At 33.9% G+C, this 18,793-nt stretch overlaps 1 protein-coding gene across 1 annotated transcript in view; it reads right to left on the minus strand.

Moving 5' to 3' along the window:
• CACNA2D3 (calcium voltage-gated channel auxiliary subunit alpha2delta 3) overlaps window positions 1-18,793 on the minus strand; it is a 468,701-nt gene that overhangs the window by 222,755 nt on the left and 227,153 nt on the right. The window contains exons 10-11 of the mRNA XM_074879359.1: window positions 14,599-14,688; window positions 7,154-7,267 (exon numbers count right to left, since the gene is read on the minus strand). Coding sequence (XP_074735460.1) covers window positions 7,154-7,267; window positions 14,599-14,688 — 204 coding nt within the window. The remainder of the gene's footprint in view (window positions 1-7,153; window positions 7,268-14,598; window positions 14,689-18,793) is intronic.

Raw genomic sequence — 18,793 nt, forward strand, 5'->3', positions numbered from 1 at the left:
ACATATATTTCTAAATGTACTACAAATATTGATCCTGTAAAAGTATGCATTAAAGTCCCACATAGCTAAGGAGTTATCAACTGATTACTATTGTCTGCAAATATAATAAACTATTATGAAATCAAATCTAAATCCAGCAAATTTTGAGGTGCTAATCTCTGGATTCAGTTTTAATTTTAAGTATTGTATATAGACCCAGAGACCTTCCAGACTGTTAAATTTTTCATATAAAACAGATGCAAAAGCAGGTATAAATACTTAAAAGTCATGGAACTATTTATCTTGCAATTTCAACAGTTCCGTTCAGACATAGCATGAGCTGTTAGGTCTTTCTGCATCATAATAATTGAGCAGTAGGAATAAAGATGTTATTGCAGTTATTCTTTATACCCACCCTACTTGAAGTCTTAGCACTGACAGAAACCATCTTAAATCTCTGCCTTGTTGTAATGGTTCATAAGCAGAAAGAAAATATTTCTCTCCCATACAAAATGAACTCTCACCAGAGACCTTAGAATAATAGAAGACAGACAGATGAAGTTCTGTTCCCTGTTACTTGCCCAGTAAGTGAAAGGCTGCAGAATAATGAATAAGGTAACTGAATGCGGAGGTACTTTTAACTCAGATTAAGAAAAAATAATAATAAAAAAGGCCTGAATTCTAGAGTATATTCATCCTTCCTTCTTAGCAACAGAGACCAAATTCAGGAGAGACTTCTGGTCTGTGTAGCTGGATTTTATACTAGAAAATTTGGAAATTTTAGGTGGGATTTTGGTTTCCGTTTCACTTTACTCAGTAGTGAGGGATTATTGCTTCTGGTTTTGCATATATCTACCATAGCATATAGCTATTTCAGATAATTATGAAAGCAAATGCTTTTCAGGATCAAAGGACAAACCTAAAGGGAAGGCTATTGATCAATTCATTCAATGATTCTTTTGAATTCTTTTCCAGATTTTGCATGCGGTACAATATCACCAGGTAAAGAGTCACCAGGCTGAGGGAGCAGAACATCCATTTCTGGATGTTGCAAGTCAGAACACCTCATAAAGATGAGATCTTCCTTGACCACTTGTGCTGCATCAACCCATACGAAAGAGGAATACTAGAAGACTGTATCCAAACTGAAATTTCACAAAAATATTTGCTTATGTATTTCAATTATGTACTTATTTCTCCTTGATCTCAATGGGATTTAGACTCTGTCCTGAATCATGGTCATGGAAGATATGCTTTTGGGCTTCTCCAAAACACTGAGGAGATGGGCTATATAGAAGTATAGAACTTGACAGGCCACATAAAAACAAAGGGGAAAAGGAGGAGAGAAAAAGACCTATGCTGCAAAATATGCAGCCATTTGGTCATTTTAGCCAGTGGAGAAAATGGATCATGACACTTCATGGAGTTGCTGGTGAGTCACTAGAGTTTTAAAGTGTTTCCTCATGCATTCATACAAAAGGATTTACTATATTATTTTCCTTTGCAATGTCACAGCATACTGAGAACAGTCTTGCTATGTTTAAAATGTCAAAATATGTTAAATATTATTTAAGTAGATACTTTCTGTTCCAAGTTTATTAATCTTCAATTACTGACTAAAATGGCTTTCAACAGAGAGCATGACAGGGCTTGAAGCTCTGATAATATCTCTGATCTCATTGTAATTTCATTTTTAGATATGCTACAGCATTTGAGCAACATTTATAAGGTTAACATTCCTGGAATTTTCCATTAGTTACTTCCTGGAATTTTCCAATAGAGTGGAAGTAGGATTGTGTTATTTAAGAAGAAACAATTAGTGGTACTACTTTCTGGGAGCAACCCTGAAGGGCTATCTTTTCCTGTAGTCATGTCCGCTTGCCTGCTCCACCGCACAACAAGAATGTCTTTTCATGCTTTTAAATTAGGATAAGGTACCTAATGAAATATGTAAGTGCAGTATTTTGCTTGGTTTCTACCAGTGCATTTGGATATAATAGTAGAAGCAATAATATACAGTAAAAGCATTGCTCTCTCTGTTTCAACTGAGATAAAAAAGATATTTTGGGACTTAAAGGCTTTCTCCTGAAATAGGACATCTTAAAAAAAAGAAGTATTGCAACTATATCATATTGTAATTGAAAACAAACACTTTCTCGGTAATATTCTTTTTAAATACTTACTTCTGCTACATGGTGAAAACCTGGGCTTTTATATGACGTGTAGATGGATTTACTCTTGAAGATTAATTGTTCTCATTTTGGTAGTTCATGTGGCAGAGCTGTCATGAATGAATTACGGAAACTTGAAAATACTGAATGCAAGTTTCATGAATGATAAAAATTATGTAGATAGCATAAACTCATTTATAATGTGTAAGAATCTAGCTCCTTAAAGTGCAAGATTGCATGAATGGACTCATTTAAAAAAAGGAAATAGACATTAACAACTTAGTCTTAGTCATACAAATAAAACAGTGTGTTATAAAGATAGTATCTACTAGATTTACATTTTAAGTAGCAGAAGATGTTAAGAAAACATGGGGAAGTGTTTTTTGGGTGAGGAAGATAGGGACTCATAAAAGAAACAGTATTTTCTTCTTTCAAGAAAATTTCAAATTTATTGTAACACAATTTTTATTTAATACATTATCAGAAAGAAGCAGCTTTGTAATCAGCTGTCAGGCAGAATACATCTACAAGGACATGTAATAAAGTGCTCTTATCCCCATATGTTTTTAAAAAGTACTGTCTTTTGCAAAGATATAGATGGCTTGGAAAAAATAAGAAAATATTAATTGTTATTTGCATGGTGACAGTATGTTTTCACTCCATTTTTAGAGATTGTCACCAACAACCTGGCAAAGCCTTCGAAGTTACATGAAGAATTTGTTCCTTTCTATAAGAGAACAAGATGTTTCTGCTGCAACTAATGATGATATGTTTAATATTATCTATCATTAGATAAAACATAACTGAAATAGGTACTTTGCCGACAGGGTAATTGAGGTAAACAGAAACTGAAGAACTTATCTCAATTAGAGCTATTACTTTGTCCATCACAGTATTAAAATGGCAGGAAAAACATAAATGATAAGAAAGATCACTATGAATAGAGATCTAGATGAATAGAGAACAAAAAAATGCAAGAAAAAAAACCTACTAAGCAGTTCAAAGGTGTGACTTATAAATATAAAAAATGTATTTGGAGAGAATAAAGATGGTGTAATACAAAAGCAGGTGATCTTGAAGTGCACCGCATGCATAAATTTTAGGCACACTGACACTGCAAATATGGAGGATATTGCGTTTTCAATAATTCTTCCTACAAATCCAAGAAAGAACATTGAAAGCCCTAATGCATTAAAGCATACATATGGAAATCTTTTACATTTTTCATACTGAAACATTTCAGGCTGACAAACAGGTTTGATTTTTTTTTTTCTACATATTTTCTTATATACAATTAGAAGACTGTATAATACATTAAATATTTTATAAGAGTTGGGTAGAATATTGCATATTAAGTAAAATCTATTCCCTAAACACCATGTCCTTGCTAAACAAGGTAGGTTTCTTCATGCTAGGCCTTTACAGAAGTATACCCAAAGGGAAACCTGTCCTGCTGCTTATTGCAACAGCTGTGCAAAGTATTGGTATCTCAGATATAGCTGTTGATTTGCACGTGAAAGATATATAGCACATGATTTTGTGAAAATACTTAGCTGACTGACTCAGAGAATTCTTTCCTGACTGATTTCATATGATAGACTGAGTTTCCCCATGGTGTCTTCCCATTTTTAAGACAGGAACTAACTTCATACTGTAAGAAAATACAAGACATCAGAGGCACATTCTCCTGAGAGATTCTGCATATCTCCTTAGACATCAGTGTTTACTAGGTAAAGCAAAATGTTCTCATGGAACATTTGAGGACTTAACAACTTAAATCAGATAATATCCCACTGAACAAGAGAGGAATTACTGGGCACAATACTTCTTTTTTAAAAAAAAAAAATTTAAGCCTACTTTCCAGTGGAACAAAATGAGTTATATTTTCATAAAACAGAGCTAACGCTAGCCTGCAAAGTCACTCAATCATATCAAAACTGGAAATGAGAGAAAATTAGGGGGAGGGGGAAGGTGCCAGAAATACTGATTGAAATGCCAAAGATAATTTAGATTCAGTCATATTCCTCATATCCTCTATTTAATTTGTTTAAATTTAATTTCTTTAATTTTTTATATTGCTTAATGAAAATTCTTCATACATCATCTGATCATGGAAGTCTTGAATCATTACAAGATATAATGGAGTAAAGTATTAACAGTAAATATTGAAGGTTATAGCTGAATTTAACACTTCTCAGAACATTTCTATAGGGATGAAACTGTATGCAAACATCTGTGTATTACTTCAAAAAAAGAAAAAAATTTGTCTGTTGTCTATTAACATTTATGATCTGAAGAAGCAGCTATTAAAATAATAATTTCACAATCAGGTTATAGTTGTCTTGTTTCTCTCAGAAAGCATTTGGAAATAAGCATGAATACAAAGCAGGAATCAAGAGATATATTGAGACTATATTACTACCAGGCATTTATATGAGCACAGCCAGCTGATAAAAGACTTAAGCCATATATATAATATTAAGGAGTTACACTAATTTACTTAGGAATAAAATCATAACATATGACCTGTCTGATAAAAACAGATTAAATATTGAATATTAAATATCTGAAAAACAAGCTACATTTCAAGTATGTTACTGGTTCCAGAATTATTCTGTAATTTCACCAGACAAATGTATTTTATAAAGCCCTAACTTTCCAAATGTCTAATTAATTAACAGAAAAATCAATAAAAGCTTTACCCCTGAAGAATCACCCATCTTCACCACTAAATACTGAATAAGAAAAGGCAGGAGATATTTTCTTGTAAATACCAGCAACAAATAATCTCAGTGAAAAGCACTGAAGAAAAAGTAGGGAGACAAAAATCAAAGGTCATGTATTCTTCTTCAACTTGCAAATAGTGGATCACCACATTTCAAAGAAGCACTTCTTGTATGTCACAGAGCAGAAACAAATATTTCTGTTCTATTTCAGCAATATTGCCATTGCCAATTGAGATGTGACCCAACAAAGTATGATAAATACCAAAATGGACAAATGCTGACATACAATGGAACTTCTTTCATAACATCTAGTTCTACATCTTAACGCATTAATTAAATACTGAATTTCCTCATCCCTTCCACTAGGGCTAGCATCAATTCACACAAAAACTATTACAGGTCTCTTCAGAATATGCACAATTACTGATGCATCCTTGCATTCTTTTAAAGATGACAGACTTCCTGGCATGTACTGGTAAAATCACAAAACGTATGAACTTTCTTCTTTTAGAGAATGAAGTTACATAAAAGGAGTGAGTAAGGTATCTGAAGAGAAAATAGATCTTCAAATTGCAGTTAGTTAGTACTCTACATTCTCTGAATAAAAACCTCTTAACCAACAAAAATAGAATAGTTGTGTGCCATTTTTGCTATACAAAATGACAGTAATCAACATATAACATTTTCAGAAGATCAGTAAAAAATCACCAATTTCCCATTTTCTCTTGCTCACTGATTGCTAATAGATGAGGTTTAGTTCAGGTAAACAAGAAAAGGGAGAAGAGAAAACAAATGTAGTTTTATAAATGAGAGAAACGTGACTAAAAACTACAAATCAAAACTACTACCTTTTTCCACAGAATACTGAAACCCCACACAGCACACTCAGATTAATCAATTAATTGCTCAATTTCAAAGAGTGAGCTTGTTGCTTCCACAGGCACATAACATGGTAGGTATCTCAAACTACGAAAACTTCCTAAAATAGTCCCCAAACTTGCTTTAGCAGAAGATAAAAAGTGTAGAAGGAAATTATTTCACATCCAAACGTGAGACCTACTAGAGCTTTCTCATCACAAAAATTCAAGGCACTCTGTACTACCATATAACATCCATGTGTTATATAACAAAGCAATTTAATTTTGGCAAATTTCTTTATACAGATGTACTGGGTCTGGCTGAGCCGGAATTGGTTTTCCCCTATAGCAGCCCTCATGGTGCTGTGTTTTATGTTGGGAGCTGGCAGGGTGTTGATAGCACACTGATGTTATGGCTACTGCTGCGTAGTGCTTACACAGCACCAAGGCTCTTTCCAACATTTCCCCCCTCCCCTAGTGGGACAGAGTGGGCAAGATCTTGGGAGGGGACACAACCAGGACAGCTGACCCGAACTGACCAAAGGGATATTCCATACCATATGACGTCTGCTCAGTATAAAACTGGGAAAAAGGAAGAAGGGGGGGGGCGGGGGGGGTGTCACCCTTGGTCCTCTGAGGCAACCACTACGCATATCGGAGCCCTGCTTCCTGAGAAGGCCCGACATTGCCTGTTAATGGGAAGTAGAGAATAAATCTGTTTTCCTTTTGCTTCCGTGCGCGGACCTTTGCTTTGCTTACATTAAAACTGCTTTTGTTTTACCCACAAGGGTTGGGTTTTTTCCTATCTTATTTTCTTTCCCCTTTTTTGCCCTGTTGAGATAAGGGGGGGGCGGGGGGAGTGATAGAGCGACTTGGTGGGTACCTGGCATTTAGCCAAGGTCAAACTACCACAACAGATCAATAGGACCAAATACATTTTTAATAAAATCTCACCAATTGCAAACTCTACCCCTCGCTCTGCCAAATAAAGAAATTAAAATAAATGAGTACATCTGCTCCTTCTCCAGTCACAGTAAACCGTTCACTGTCCACAGTACATACCCCTCTTTAGCTTCAAAAAGCATTGAATTATTAATAAGTATTTTGGGAGAAAGAAAAGTTTTTTCATGTTTAATGATGTCTCCCAGGGGAAGCATTATATAATGGTCAAAAATGTACCCTGGAGGAAAATATTTCCTTAATACCTTATTATCCTAAATTCATTACTACAGTAAAAGGCCATCTCTATCCTCGAGCAATATCACATAAGCATCATTTTTGTCATTAGTGAAGCATCCTGTTATCCAAAATAATTTTTAGATCATTAGAAAGATTGTTACTGACTTTTCAATATGCATACACTTTATATTGGATATGAAGCTTTGAGTTTTCCATCAAATAAAGGTGATAACATACTTACTTTTCTGTCCGGCCAATTGTATTTTGCAAATATTGTATCATATGTGTCCACAGCTCCATCAGTAATCAACATTATGGCTTGGCTGCAAATACTTCCTTGGCCTGTGTGATTAAACTGTGAAAGGAAACAATCGTTTAGTTACAGCACATTCCTGTTAGATGAAGATAGATAGGATCGCAGTGGATAAACATGGATTTTGTCAAATCTCTAGCGTGCTTAGAAGTAGGTGAAAAAGTCTCAGGTTGAAAACATTTTATCATAGATACCATGTTCTTACTGAATCGTAACTTCAATTGGGTGACAGAATCGCAATTCATTATATATCCCCATTTTATTGGCTTGAAAAATAAAAACATACATAAATACAGCAGTTCCCCAAATTAAAAGTATATTCCCCTGTTTTAGATAGATGATATGTACCGATGCATCTACACTGAGTTTCCTTTGATTTAGATATAGTTTTAAAAGAACAAGCTACACAAAGGGAAGAAGAAATAAATGACTGATAATTTTACTGCGAAGTACAGAAGATACACCACTTATAGAAACATATGACTATTCATATGGCATTCATATTCACTCAGGATTACATTCCATATGTTATTTTTCATAAATGTTTATCTGGGAAAACCAAGTTAATATTTATATATTCTCAGATTCTCCTATTACTCAAAATGAATACATACAAGTAATTCAAGCTGCTGAACAGAAGTGCTTGAGCACAGGTACTTAGACAGCAATCCACATATCCTTTGGAGTACTGAAAGAAAGTTTCATCATTCCACAAACAGGATTTTCTCCTAGTCAAAGAGCAAGTAAATTGGCCTGAGTCACAACATAAGTTTTCATCTCTTGATTCTGGAGTTGGTGCCTTAATTTTTAATCCATGTGTCTCCATTTGTTCTTATTGTCAAATAGGTTCTTATTTGTCTGTGTATTATTTTATATATTCAAGGAACTTAGGTGAAACATCCAGCTTTCAGCAAAAAAATGCAAAGTTGGAAAATTATTTGATTTTTAATTACTCTTTATGAACACTAAAAAAATCTGTGAAAATAATAAACTGGGGCCATTACACACAATTCTTTATAGATTGGGCTAACATTTAAATACATGTTAATGAATGAACAATCTCCTTTTGTTCTCTTCTATGTAGTTTTCAGGTACATTACCAACTTTGAGGTCAGACAAGGCCTCATCCTACCTCCTTTCCTTTGGTACTGAGAAAGCCATGCAATAATTAACTTGTCCCACCTCACCAGCCTATCTGCGATGAATAGTGCCCAAAAAAGGGTGGTCCCATTTAAGAAATAGTATTTAAAATTTAAAGATGAATTGCCTTGCAGGGACTTGAATGCTTCTGGATTCAACAAAATTTATTCAGAGTATTCTAGTTTGATTTGCGCTAGCAACTGCTTTGCCTTTAAGCTTTCTGCAGTCTACTTGCCCTTACATATTCACTGTTCTTCCCAAAACTCTAATAACCTTTTTTCTAGAAAAAGTTAACTTCTAAAAATGTCATCTTTATAGACATGCCTGCAGTAGGAAAGGGAGTGGATGGTGGGTTCCAGTAGTGCTCTGTCCTCTTTTCTTCAGCCCTCACACTTCTATATCTGAGTAGTCACATCCACAAATATCATTCAACAATCATCCATACCATCTGCAGCTCTCCTCCAGACCAGTTTCCTTTTGATCAAACAGGAACCTCAGTGAACAGTAATAGAAACATGTTACTTAAAGGGAAACTAATGTGGGTTTACAGAGCTAGCTATATTCTGGTCACTGCCTGTGTGAAAACTCCTATCTGTGACACCTGCAAGGCAGTCTATCCTTAAAACTCTTCAGTCATGACAGGTTTTTTAGTCATAACCAGAACCAGAATTATTAAAGTGGGATTCCTTCATTAGTATGATCTTAGATCCAATATTTTCTCATAAAAATGAAGTTACTTTCTCAAGGGATATATTTTTCATACGGACATTGAAAGAGGCAAGGTATATTAAAAAGGAAATTAATGAAGGGGGAATGCCTTCATATATTTATTAAAAAACATCACTCTGCATCTGCGTTATTCTAGATAGCCGTCTGTTCGAATATTTTGAAGAATGAGATTAAATTCAAATGCTTTGATGAGTAATATCTTCTCATATTTGTCTAGAACTTTAATTTTATTGAATAGCAAGAGTGATGAAAGTGTTTTCCATAATAATAACAATGACAAGGGCCTTATGATGAACTACAATTAACTCAGTGATTCATCAGTTAGCAGCAAAAATTTCAATGCATCCTGACATTTACAGCATTTGGTTGTGATTAACAGTCTTTGAAATGTCACAGAATTTTATTTAATTGGCTATGATTTTTTAAAGGTAATCACTGCAAAGACCGCATTTGTCACCAAAAGAGATAATTGCAGTTGTCACATGACATAGTAGGTGCCTAACTACTGTACCAAGCACTTCTCTATTCTTACACTCTATAATGAACACTGCATAAGTTGATGATTGGAAAGAATTTAGAAGTGGATTTTTATACATGCTTTTCAAAGACATCAGTATCAACCATCTTCAAGTCTTAACAATCTACCTAAATACTGAAAGGTAATCACAAGGCAAAATTAACTGTGTTTAATTAGTGTAACCCCTGAACCATTCTAAAATCCAACCATAGTCTTAATAGACTATTTGTGTAAACCAAAGCTTTTTCTTTTTTCTGTTTCCTTTTTTTTCTTTTTTTTTTCCCCCCCCCCCCTTCACTCCCCCCCCCCGCTTCTTTTTTTTAAATCTAGGCCAGACATCCTTAGCTAACCTATAATTCACAAGAATAGATTTCTGGCACATAAAGGTCACAGCCAGTAGACAAAGTGGAAAATGGTTAGCTGTACTATTTTAAGGAGAGAGTAAGTAGCTTTTTCTCTGGCCTAGGCTGCTTAATAGAAGCTCCCAGAGACTTTGCCAGTATGCCTGTATATAATGGAAAATATTTTTATGCTGTCAATTCTGGAGGTATACATGCAAGATGGTTTGAAGCTGTTATGCTCCCTTTTATAGTATAAATAGAAACATTCATTACTCCACCTTGAATAGATCTGAACATACATGTAGCATGATCCATCATGACCCTACAGATCAAAAGACTCTCACTTATCATAGGTACAATTCAGTACATGGGATGTCAGTTCCCTTTATTCTCAAAACTATCAGTTTATCTAATGAGATTTTTATACAACATACATCATTATAACTTCAGTCACCTCACAGATTTTAAAACAAACCAAAAAAAAAAATCTCATCTCAGGTCTTCTTTATCACTATAGTGGCTATTTTTCAGTTTATACAGATTGGAAGACTAGTATAGAACACCTCTTGTATTGTGGCTGGTTGCTGTTTACTGTTGTGCATCTGTTTCCTAAGACTATGCAGTGCCCATGATGGGATTTTTAATAAACCCTCTAGAAACAACCTAGAGCATTCTTTACTTCATGCAGCTTTTCCCATTGTCATTTTTGGCATGCACCACATGAGGGACACAGCTCCACACTGTCTGGGTGAACAAGTGGGCAGTGGGTGGAGGCAGACCCTCATCTTCTCATTTTAGGATTTTATGCCCAGAAAAGAGCTGATCTATATTGTGCTTCAAGACGGATACAAAGGAATTGGAACCGTTAGTTAATCTATGATCCTACAGTATAAAGGCAGGCACACTTGTCAAGTCAAACCCTTTGGAGAATATTTTGTTTTGAGGTCTCATTTGCAAGGTACATCCTTCAATCAAAAGACAGTTAACTATTTATTTTAAATGAGATTTTCTTCCTCCAGGAGACTATCAGATTTGAATTTTTTTTTCCCAAAAGGAAATTACTATACTTAAGGAAACACTTAAAAACATTTTCATGAACATAAGCTCAGTAGAAAAAGGGAAAAGAAGGAGGAGGGGGGGAAGGGGGGAAGAGTAAAAAGAAAAAAAAAAAAAAAAAGAAGGGAATTTGCTCATTGTATTTGTGACTGAAATATTTCTTTACAAAACTACCCTGGTAAATGTGAGGGAGAATAATTTTCCAAAAACATCAGTTGGCATAGCTCAATCTTTATTCTATCATCTGTTATTCATGAGTTGTGGCTACTTTGTCTGTATTCTAAAAATCCAATGAGGTTAGCTGGGATGCATATTAATTCTAAAGGTACATGATTTTTAAGACATTGGATCTACTAGGGCTAGAGAGGTGGCCTGGGAAATGTCAGGCAAAAAGAGAAACAAAACTGTTTTCATTACATGAAGAAACTCAAGTCAGAATACAGCTAAATTGCATCTTCATTAAAAGTAAAAATGTACTATAAAACTGTTTTTCCAGCTTTCTTTACTAATACTATACTACAACTACGCTTAGTAAGGAAGTTTTACTGAATTTAATTTGTGAGACAGGAATTAAGTCCCTGTAACTTTTACACTGAAAGAAATGTATCTCAGTTTAAAGAAGAGACACTAGTTTTCAAAACGGTTCCTCTTTTCAAAGCCGTACTTTGACCAGAGAGGAAGGGTGAATTGACTTCTAATGAAGTATCCCAGTCAACACTCCAAGGCATTGTTCAAACTGAGAATGATAAAGCAAACTAGTTCTGGATCTGAACTATCAAGCAGCAAGATAGGGGGTCTAAAATGTCAGCCCTAAACTTAGGCTCTTCTGTAACAGACACCTGCAGATACCCTGAATATGTTACAGAGGTTCAAGTAGCATGAACAAGGCATTGATTTGTTTATTTTTTAAAACTTGTCTCTAAACATTATAATTTCTTTTTCCTTTTAACGCTGATGTATATATATCACACACAGACACATAAATATGTATTTCTGGATATGAAGTGTGAATCTCTCTCAAGGACAGGCTGTTCTTAGAAAGAAACACATAGTGTATTTACTTGGAAGTATCCATCACTAACATTAACATTATACAATATTAACTACCACCAGCTGGACTGCCACCATGATAACCAGATGAGAAGATATTAACTTCTATCTGTAGACAAACTAGAGTGGCTAAATACACAAGGAGCTACATTCTCATCACAACATCATCAGACATTTAGAAGACACTGACCATCTAAAAAACATTGTCCATACATTTCAACCCAATAATTTGGGCATCAAATCACTGTCTTGCGTTTGAATCACATTGCAACCTCTCTTTTTTGTTGCTTTCAAAAAGCTTTTGAAAGCCTTTAAGTAATCTTGTTTGAAATACTCAAAGCAACAGAAGATCTTGCATAATCTATTTTAAAGGTTACTTAATGATTAAAAGCCCACATGATTTTAATTCACATGCCAGGAATTTGATGTTGCTCTACCTTTCTAGATGATACCTCCCCTCTTCACTTAAAAAAAAAATAATAATATAATCGTCTCCTTCACATAGGGGTTCTAAATCAGGATCAACTCACCTCTTCATTGATTCAGATTACTAAAAAGAATACATGCATAATCTTTAAATATTTTCTTTTTTTAATAAAGAGAAAGGTTTTCTGGAAGCACCAAAGCATTTTCAATCATATCTTAAGCTGCTAATATTAACTTCAAAGAAAGCTATAGGGAATGTTTTAATAGGCTGATGATTCTTACTCATAACATCCAACCACTTAGCAGGAGTTGGTCCTGTTGGAAGGTGTTTAGTCACTTTTGCTGACTCACTAATGCACTTCAAATGTTACCAAGAAGATGCAAAGAACGAGGGTTTGGCATCCTATTAAAAAGAGTGAACTTTGGGCAAGATGAAGCATTCCGAAAGAATCCACAGAAACAGAAGTTTTCAGTTTTTGCCTTAGAAAATGCTAGGTGGGGATTACATGTAGCATCATTTTGAAATAACAGCTAATATTCCAGGTCTTAGAATGTGAATGTTCTGGGATAAGAGTTTAAGTTTTCTTTAGGACTCATTGATCACTGCTCGCTAGTATTTCACCTTGGGGCTCTTGGCACTTGGGACACAAATGAGTGTTTGGGGTTTTTTAATCCGATTCCTGCTTTCCTCACTCTTGAGGCTAACTGAAATACTTTACATTTTCCCCCACAACATCTGCTCTGGCCTTTGACATATTTAGTGTTTTAGCCCTTCAACTGTCATTTGCTACATATATCCTGCTTAATTAACTTTGCTGTGGCTTTGTGATATAGTAGTTTACAAGTGTTCATTAGTTTAGAGATCCTGGAGAAGAGATCTGCTTGTAATTATCCATTTAAAAAAAAAAAAAGTGACGTTCTCTTTTACAGAAACCCTGTATTTAAACTGATAGTAACAGAGGTTGTAAGCAATGGATTTAATCCTATCACACTACGTAGGGTTTTGATTCATAATATCATGATAAGTATTTGATGGTGCATTTTATTTTCGTTTGCTCCCTCATACTAATTCTCTTTCATTACTACTACTGTTCACTTTTCTCCTTTCTTTTCTTGTTTTTTCCAATATACATTCCCAAGAAAGTATATAGTCAGCTGAATCAAAATGTTGCTAAAATCATTCTTTGCTGGAATATGTAGCATGACAATGTATTTCACCTTTGCCAGAAATGACAAAAAAAATCTCTGAAATATGCTACATAAAATCATTTCATGATAACCACTAAGACTCATGTGCACCTTTTGAGGAAAAGGATTTCAGGCAAAGACAATGGGTCTGACTTTAATTAAAATATCCTTTGAAGGACAATTTCCTGGACAAATAAGAATGCTACACTGATTTTATGTGGAGTTTGGGAGGGCAACTAGATGCCCTGCACTAGATTATTTCCATGATCATGATGTTCATCTTCTAGAGACTGCATTCCTCTTTATAGACATTATTCACAGGAATGTTATCAGAAAGTTAGCCTAATGTTTTTGGCAGATAAATATTTAAAATAATATTAATACCTCTGAGCTGGTTAGACAAAGCTTTACATTTCTCCCTCTATCTTAGTCAAGTACAAAAGTGTTCAAATAACTTATTTTATAAAAGCTATAATTGTCATGCTAAAAGTCAAACCAATGAACAATCATTTCATGACTCTGAGTGTGTATTCTCAAAGTGTTAATGAATATACAAATTCCTGTCATTCCTAAAATGTTAGTCCTTCCAAAGAAAAACAGAACAATCTAAACTGTGAAATTTGCCTTTTACCCTAGTATTGTTTAACACCTAGAACAGCTACTGAAATAAACCTTATTTAATGTACACATGTATGTGTAGGTGTATGTAGATAGCCACAAAATACATCAATATAAAAGCTACACATATAAAAATGTAAATTTGCTTATATCTTTCACCACATATAGATTATATAGCATTATTGTGCTATAGATAATATTTTACTATCATCATTTTTTGAGTTCTAATTTATTATCTTATAATTGACAGTAATTGCTAAATAGCAACAAAGGTTTCAGCAGCATAAATCTGAAAAGCATTAACTTACTTCATTGAGCATGTTGAAAGCTTCATTTAAAGCAATGTCCAGCATTCCAATTCCTTTTGCAAAAAGTTTGTCAAGGTGTTCCCTGAAATGCTGAAACATGAACAAGGTTTTATTTGTCAGCATATTGTTACAAGATACATGTTGATATCAATGATTAAGGATTTCTGAATTCTTCTTTAGACCTGCTTCTTAAATGACTACATACACCAGTTCATAAAACAAAGTAATTCCTGGTTAATCCTTTTGACTCTTGAAGTCACACTAAACTAAGGAAGTGTTAGAACAATAATAATGTCAAGGTATCACAAGATATGCATTTGGCTAGTTATTCAATCAAATAATTTTCCTTTTTTTTTTTTTGTTTGGGTTTCTATTTAGGGATATCTGTATCTTCTTTTTAATTCACATAGTAAATTTGATATTCTTTCTAACTATTCAGCTTCTAGGTTTTGGGGATCTGCTACTTAACAAAAAAAATTCTTTTTGAAATTTAGCTTTAGGATTCAAATTTTTATTATGATCTCTCCCTAAAAAAATGGTAGAATCTAATCATTAGGCCATTACAGTTTAAATGCAGTTTATCAATGTCAATATAATATTTAGATTGATAAAGAACTGCTCTACACAACAAGAAAGACAGGGTTAACCACTTGCTAGCTATATGTGACTATCTTCAGTATTATGTTGTGTGGTCACACTTAAACCCAATTTTTTTCAGTTTTAAATGGCTCATCAATTATGCACCGCCATACTGGCTGGCCATGAGCATGGGTAGGATTTTGTAACTAGCAGTTCTTAGAGGTTGACAGGTCAGAATTCATCCTATATTTTCCTCTTCCTAAACATTTGTTATTTCTCCAGATATCTCAGAAGTATGACAAATTTTACAAATTTTGCACTCAAAAAAAATATAGGACTACTATATAATATGTACATTAAATTGTAATTTTTTAGAGGAAATGTAAGTTATGAAGTACTAAGTAGCACATTTTCAAAACAATGTTAGCACTACTTTCCAAAAATAAAATGTTCAGAGGAGAAACAAATTCTCTTAGGTTTATAAGAAAGAGCAATATATCATTAAAAACACTATAATGAACCATGCTATCATAAAGGGATACTATGCAAATCAACAGACAAGTACTTCACTCCCTTGATTTTCTATGATGGAAACATTTTTTTTTTTAAATTCATAAAATAAAAAGATATTATAGTAGTATATTGGAAGGCAGAGAACCTCCTGTTTCATTACCAAATTTCAGTAAGTTGAAACAGGAAAATTTACATCCTAGACTCCAGGCAATTCTGAAGCCACAAAAAAAGAGCTGCTTTTCCAAAACAATTACTTCATAGTGACCTAGTAAATGTGGTTCATCGCAGCTCAATACTTTGAACAGACAAAAGGCACAGTCTTGTTTGTCTAAATACGTAGGGATACAGCTACACCGCAAAATGGTTCTTCTTTTCCCCAACTTAAACATAGCTAACTTAAGTAAATAAAAGTATCTCCATAGTGCTAGTAATTACTGGTTTAAAATAATTTTTAAATATAATAATTAATTTGTAAGAAGAAAATTAAGACATATGTGGTGGGAAATAGCAAGGGAGGCAGTGCTTTTGTGAGCATTATTTCAGTCTCCACAACTGGATAAAAAAGTTATCCCAATAGGTTAGTAAGAGGAAAATTTTTATTTATCACTCTATTGGTCTTAAAGCATTATTATAGGCAAGAAAATCAAATCAAACTCATTATCTTTGTAGAAAAATTAAACTACTACTGTCCCTTGAATTGTGCCTTTCATATTTTTTGCAAGTAATAATGAAAATAAGCATGAATACAAAATACCCAAATATTCAATAAATGCATCAACCTCTTGATATTCTGTATCCAACTGTATCCATTACAAAAGTATATCTGAAATTTAGGCCCAAACTGATCAAAAGCCACATCGACATATTCTTGGCTTCAACTAACACGGCCTGGAAATTAAGAACGGCAATGCAAAGATGGCAGTTTCCCATACAAGGGCTACTCCAACTGTCAGCAGCACAGCACAGTGCATTTCATTGCTATTTCAAAACACAGTAACTGACCAACAGTCAGATTCACAGACTACTAACTTCAGTACTCGGAGTTACTTTAATACACACAGCCATCAGTCCATATACAAAAGGATTAACTAGAGCACAGGACTGTTACTGTCATTAAAGCTTTTCAGAAACTCAGAAAAAACAACTGGTTTTCATTAAATATGAAAAATTCATATGAATTTAAAATTGTTCATTGGAAATCTTCAAAACCTAAAATACATCATGCTTATAAAATTCTCCAGGAAACATTAGCAAAACCAGTTTTACATATAGCTGATATTTTTAAACAGAAAGTATTGTTAACAGTTAAAAAATATGGAAAACAAGCAGTTTACTATTGTTTCATCAATGACAAAACCGATTTCATAACATCAAAGTTATGTGTTGACCAGACGTTTTCAATCTGCTAAAGCAGCCCTATGCTCACAGCCTGTCTCTCCCAGATACATGGTACTAAGGTTAGTTTATAGTTACCACAGATGCTTCCCTATTAACACAGGGATTCACTCTGAAACCAAGGAGTTCTCTGAAAATTTATAAAGCCAAATTTTTTGTACGGGAAATAAATTTCCAATCTTAACTTTTCATAAATCAGATATGTTAAAATAAATATTTACTGCCAATCATATTTCTCTTTGGAATACATTTCTGGTTCATAATTAAACTAGAATTATTTTGTTATAAAAACCCACAATAATTTATAAAATCTCTGAACATTTCAGAGACAAGTACTGTGGAATGTTTATTACAATATCAAGTTTATACATTATCAAGTATGAACATACAGTATAAACAGATTACAAAAAATTACTAGTAAATGGTATAAGCTCTATTATATTAATTCAGTTCACATGATCAGTCAGGAGAACAAACATTTTCTCATGGCATAGCTATATATATACATATATATACACAGGTTCCGGAAAATACACTGTTGATATATGAAGAAATATAATAGTGATGTTTGTTTGATACAAAACAGTAGAAATGTTAAAAATCGATTTCATACACTATGAATTTTAACAAATCAATATTTTCTGCCTTCAGGCCTTAGAGTGAACAGATGCTACAAAAGGTGATTCTGCAAAAGGATTAAATAACTAAAATGCATGTGTGGTTTGGTCTTTCTTTGTCTGGAGGCAGTTTATGGGGGTTTTTGATTTGTTTTTTAAACCAACTCCATTCTTTGTCTTGTCTGGTTTTTTGAGAATTTCAGCACTCTGTGTGTCCATTGGAAAAATCGTACAACAACATGCAAATTAACATTTTTTGTTTCCCTTTTTATCATACCAGATGCCATGGATGTGTAGCATTAATTGGATCCATGCCAAAAGAAATCATGTTGCATTTTACAGGCAGCACGAAGAATAGCTTCCTCAGATTGTTCACTCTACATTTAGCTGACGCTGTTTATTATTAAATAATCAAAATGTACTGCTGTACTTTCATTGTTTTTTACCCTCTTAAAGAGTGGTACCTTATTCTGACTTCAAAGTCAGACACAACTATTGTCTCTTATGCTGTTGTTTTAAGGAAAATTTATAAGAAAAAATCCAAATCTCCAAAACCTCATTTTTTCCTATTTCACATGTCCAGTCAGTACAGCAATGCCCTACCAGTCATGCTATAGTGCCCTCTTTGTTACTGGAAAAGGCATTTTTAAAAGCATTGTACTCTTTGTGTATGAGAAAAACAGTTTCAAACTAGTACACCTCTCAAAATTTCTCTGCAACTTGCCCACATGTGTCTCCAACTGCCACTCAATAATTAAATCCCTTACAACAGCACTGCAAACCAGAAAAGTATATTTCAACCGTACTAGTAGTGAAAAAATGTCAGGGCAGGACAATATCAATTCAATTTAAAGAAAAAGTGATTTTGGAATGAAGTAACAAACACCTCAATTCCACTTTGAGTAACTTTCAGAAATCGCGCAGATCCCAGAAAGCAGGAGTCCCCTGCTCTTAATGAGTCAAAAAGCATCTTTTAATCTTTACATCTTAAATAGCTCTTCTTAGTAATAAACTCCACAACAAATAATATTGGTTCATCTCAGCTTCTCTTTGCTGTCCCATTGGAGCCCTTGTAGATTAATATCTGAATT

This window comes from Strix uralensis, chromosome 10, assembly GCF_047716275.1.
Source record: "Strix uralensis isolate ZFMK-TIS-50842 chromosome 10, bStrUra1, whole genome shotgun sequence".
NCBI classification, from domain to species: Eukaryota; Metazoa; Chordata; class Aves; order Strigiformes; family Strigidae; genus Strix; species Strix uralensis.